The sequence below is a fragment of the Benincasa hispida genome, chromosome 3, assembly GCF_009727055.1.
Source record: "Benincasa hispida cultivar B227 chromosome 3, ASM972705v1, whole genome shotgun sequence".
NCBI classification, from domain to species: domain Eukaryota; kingdom Viridiplantae; phylum Streptophyta; class Magnoliopsida; order Cucurbitales; family Cucurbitaceae; genus Benincasa; species Benincasa hispida.
The window spans coordinates 37294104-37299319 of record NC_052351.1 but is presented as its reverse complement, the minus strand read 5'-3'; the positions used below and the strand labels follow the sequence as shown (position 1 = coordinate 37299319).

The 5216-nt window shown below is 34.1% G+C and overlaps 1 protein-coding gene across 1 annotated transcript; it reads left to right on the top strand.

The window, feature by feature from the left end:
* The first annotated feature begins 1203 nt into the window (after positions 1–1203).
* On the top strand, positions 1204–1980 carry LOC120074509 (RING-H2 finger protein ATL70-like). Its single transcript, XM_039027659.1, has one exon. It carries the CDS (start codon positions 1312–1314, stop codon positions 1813–1815), a length of 504 nt encoding a protein of 167 aa, XP_038883587.1. The 5' UTR covers positions 1204–1311; the 3' UTR covers positions 1816–1980.
* Positions 1981–5216: the final 3236 nt, after the last annotated feature.

The following is a 5216-nucleotide window of genomic DNA, read 5'->3' as shown; positions in this document are numbered from 1 at the left end:
TTCTCCCAATCACATGCATACTCATTTGACTTTATTTTTAATACATAAATCTAAATTTTGATTTGGAATCCTTTTTCAAATTTGTTTCTAATTCATGTAAATAAGATTATTATATAATCTGTCATGCATCAAATATTTTTATATACTCTACCTTATAGTAATTAATTAATAAATTTTGAAGAGGTCAGATAAAATATAGGTAGATAGATCAAATTTATAAATGAATATGTATGTATATTTCATCCAATTAAAACATAGAGTATTTTTCAACCTATTTTAATATTGCATCATAAGAAATTTTTAGTATCGTGTGATAATTATAATTATTTTGAAAAAAAAGTAATTCTTACGTCGAACATTATTAACCATTAAGGATTATATTTTATATTTAACTTACATTAAAAATAAAGAAACGGAAGCGAACTTGAACATAGTTCAACGGTTTATAATTGACCCAGAGGTCAAAGAAATGAAAAAAAAAAAAAAACATTTAGGTCAACTTTACTAAACCATAATGAAAATTGGTGCAAACGTAATAGAATTTCATTAATGGATCAATTATATTGAGTATGAATCGCAAATGTAATTGGATTGCTTTTAAATACGTTACTTATAATTATGAATTTTGTCACATTTACTGCTATTGACCATTACCTTTCAAAGTTAAATAGTAATGGTAATGGTAACAGTAACTGTGTCAAAATTCATCATTTTTCTTCTAAAATAGAAACAATTGGATTGGACATGCTCTACTCGTCAATCAATTTATGTTTTTTTATTACAGATTTGAAAGTATGCCCCATGTGTCAGTACGGATGTAGAACAAGTATATAACACCAAAAATAATCAAATGAGATCACTTTTCACATTACCATTGATTTATTACCTTTTCAGTGGAATAAATGTGCAGAAAATTTATAGTACTACGGTAGCTATCTCCATTCATTGCTTGCCACAATAATAAAATTTAAGAATTATATGAGGCCTATAAAATAACTAAATAATAAATTAATAAATCATTTAATAAAGTGTCAAATAAAAAAGTTGATAGATTTTTTTGATGGTAAATGTGATCTTAATTTGGTTTCATTGACTTTTTTAAGTAAAATATATTTTTTATTTATTATTTTGGGTTTGATTTGATCTTGAAATCCCATCTTGGCAATTAGCATTGACTTTTTTATTGAGTATAGCCGTAAAATCCCCCAAATAATCAATGAAACAACGACTTACAACAATGGCAACTGACAAATCCAATCCTCTCCTCATTTCCCCTCTCCGGCTCCGGCTACTCCTCTGCATCTCACCGCCATGAACAACAGCACGGCGGACAGCGGCGGATTTCTCTCCTCAAGCAACATCGGCGGTTTCGGCTACGGAATCGGTGTCTCCTTAGGGCTTTTGATTCTCATCACTACAATCCTCTTGGCTTCCTATTACTGTACCAGAAACAGCCTATCCTCCACCTCCGCCAATCGCTCGCCGCCGCAGACGGAGGAGCAATTAGAAGCCGTCATAGTCGAGATCGGACTCGATCAGGAGACGATTACGAGTTATCCGAAATTGCTGTATTCGGAAGCAAAGCTTCAGAAGAACGATTCGACTGCCTCTTGTTGTTCAATTTGTTTGGCCGATTACAAAAACTCGGATGTTCTTCGGCTTTTGCCTGATTGCGGCCATCTATTTCATCTCAAGTGTGTCGATCCGTGGCTAAGGCTTCATCCGACTTGTCCGGTTTGCCGGACCTCGCCGATTCCGACGCCGTTGTCGACTCCTCTGGCGGAGCAAGTTCCATTGGCGAGTCGGCGCGACTGAAGAAGAAGAAGACGATCTGGAATAATTAAACCGACGTCGTTTTCGCCATTTTTTTTTGTTTCATTTTACAGATTAATTTCATCGCGATCGATCGCTATAGTTGGAAGTTCTCAAACTTAACCTCCTTCAAGGTTAACATTTTGTCATCTTCGTTTGAACGATTGATGCCTTGATCTTGCCAATTTTTATTTTTATTTTTTCATTTTTTCATTTTAATTTGATAGATTACATTTTTAAACTTTTTGATTTGTAAAACTTTTAATCGGATCAAAATCAACCCTTTAGGTTAGTTTTCACATATATTTGTAAAGTTAAAATTCTGATATTATATCCGCCACAATAATTTTAGTTTGGTTTTCAAATATAGTAAAATATCGATCCAACTTAGTTATAGATATAGCAAAATATCAGCATCTAAAGTGAAAGATAGTGATAGATACTAATAGATGTTTATATAGAGACATTTTGTTATATTTAAAAATATTTCTAACAGTTTTGTCATTTAAAATAAATACTCGTAATTTAATCATTGATTTTGGTGTTTCTCAATAGTAATGCCAAACTTGTCAATTGAGCTTGACTTCCATCTTTAATTCTAAATGTTGTTTGATCATTATTTACTTTAAAATTTTTAAATTTACTTTTACATTGTAGTCCAATTCATTTTGTCAATTTTCTTTCTAAATTTTAAGTTATATTAAATGTCAAGTGAAAAAAAGTTTAAAAATATATTCTTGTAAACAATACAGGTGAAATTTTAATCTTAATTTCTAAATTTTTTTAATTATAATTTAATTAGTGTAATGACCAGACTCTCTAGCATCAACTAAGAGGACGTTACTACATGCATATATAAACTTGAAAATAGGTCTCTTGCAAATTTAAGTGAAAAGAAGCAAATCTGATTTAATAAAAGTACAGTTAGAAGAAATAACCATAAAAGTCTTTACTTGAGGTACCCCTAACTCTAATTTAAAATAAATTAAATAAATTACTAAATAAAACAATCAAAGAATTTAAATGTTCAACTTCTAAACCAAATCATGAAAACATGAAAAAAAAAAGTATGCGGAAGTGATGTCAAGTCCAAAAGGCTCGATCAAGGATTCTTCTTGTCATTCATTGTCGTATCCTTCCCTTTACTTGAAAAACATGTGAAGAAAAGGGTGAGTATAAAGATACTCAGTAAATGACCCATTATTGGGCCCACTAGGTTATCTTGTTAGCCTTCCTATCGAGACTCAGGTGTACATCATGTATCATAGGCTTCGTACGCATAGGCTTCAAATGACGACATACCAATAGTAGCATGAATAACTATTATTAAAAGTAAACTCCATAAAATGCAAGTAAAAGTCCCAACTCCCTGAAAATTCCAATGCATAAGTGCACAACATATCCTCTAATGTTTGGCCATCAGTTTGTGGGTGAAAAGTTGTGCTAAAATCTAATTGAGTACCTAACGTTGCCTGAAGGCTTTTTCAAAAGCTAGATGTAAACCGAGAGTCTCTGTCAGACACGAAAGATACTTGAATCCCATGCAATCTCACCACCTCTTCCATATATAACTATCCCACTTATTCACTGAATACGTAGGCTTTCCTGGAATAAAGTGCGCTAACTTAGTGAGTCTGTCCACTACAACCCATATCACTCTATAACCTTTTGCTATTCTTGGCAAGCCGACAATGAAATCTATAGACATATTCTCCCACTTCTACTTTGGTACACTCATGGCTGCAACAAAACCTATCGACTTTTGTCTCAGGCCTTCACTTATTAACACACAAAGCACTTACCGACAATCTCAACTATCTCTTTTTCCCATATCATAACATTTGTAATATTGTTTCAGGTGCTGATACATCTTGGTGCTGCCAGGATGTATCAAGAATGGGAAACTATGAATTTCTGTCAATAATTCGTTCTTAAGATCACTTCTTGTAGATACATATAAACGTCCATCATAATAGAGACCGTTTTCTAAAGATATCGAGAACTCACTATCTTGCCCTTCTCTACTTGGCAGAATTTCTCAACAAGATAAGCAACACTCCAATGTGCATCAATAATCTTCTATTTAAAGGTCTGTTGTATTGTCAACTGTGTCAACTGAGATTTGACCTCCCCAACTGCTATTGCAATTTCAGTCTATTCAAAATCTTTGCATAAATGAGTCTGTCTGGTTATTAGAGCTGCTGAATGGGATGTATTTTTACTCAGAGCATCTGCTACCACATTTTCTTTGCCTGGATGATACAGAATTTCACATTCATAATCTTTCACTAACTCTAGTCATCTACACTGTCTCATATTTAACTCTTTCTGAGTGAAAAAGTATTTCAAGCTCCTATGGTCTGTGAAAATCTGTACTTTCTCTCCATACAAGTAATGTCTCCAAATTTTCAAGGCAAAAACCACTGCTGCCAACTCTCTGTCCCGAGTAGGATAGTTTAGTTCATGGTTCTTCAACTGGTAGGAGGCATAAGCAATCATTTTACCGTGTTACATAAGCACACATTCTAACCCTTTCTTAGAGGCATCTCTATAAATCACAAAGCTTCCTGATCCATCTGGCACTGTAAGGGCTGGTGCAATAATAAGCATCTGCTTAAGATCCTGAAAACAATCTTCACAAGCCTTACCCCAAACAAAGAAAACTCTATTTCTCGTCAACTAGGTCAAAGGAGTGGCTATGCAAGGGAAATTCTTTACAAACTGATGAAAATAACCTGCTAACCCCAGAAAGTTATGCACCTCACTAACTGTCATGGGACAGGGACAACTCATAATTGCCTCAATCTTTGCTAGGTCCACCAAAACTCCATCCTTCGACACCATATGCCCAAGAAAGGACACCTTTCGTAGACAATATTTACACTTGGAGAATTTAGCATACAACTTATTCTCTCTCAGTTCCCAAGACCTTCCTAAGATGTACCTTATGCTCTACCTCTATCTTAGAATATACCAAGATATCATCAATAAAGGCTATCACAAAAGTGTCAAGAAAATCCTTAAACATCTAGTTCATTAGATCCATGAGTACTACAGGAGCATTGGTCAAGCCAAACAACAATGAACTCATAATGTCCATATCTAGAATGGAATGCCGCCTTAGGATAGTCACTGTCTTTTATCCTTAAGTGATGATAACCTGATCGAAGATCAATCTTGGAGAAAACTGTAGCTCCCTGTAACTGATTGAATAAGTCGTCAATCTTGGGGAAGGGGTATTTGTTCCTGATGGTTACCTTGTTCAACTCTCCGTAGTCAATAAATAAACGTAACGACCCATCCTTCTTCTTCATAAACAACACTAGTGTACCCTAGGGTGATACACTTAGGCTTATGAATCCCTTATAAAGCAACTCTGGTAGTTGGATCTTGAGCTCTTTCAA

What these genes read in the sequence shown, in the direction of transcription:
- LOC120074509 (XM_039027659.1), top strand. Translation starts at nt 1,312, where the DNA reads ATGAACAACAGCACGGCGGACAGCGGCGGATTTCTCTCCTCAAGCAAC.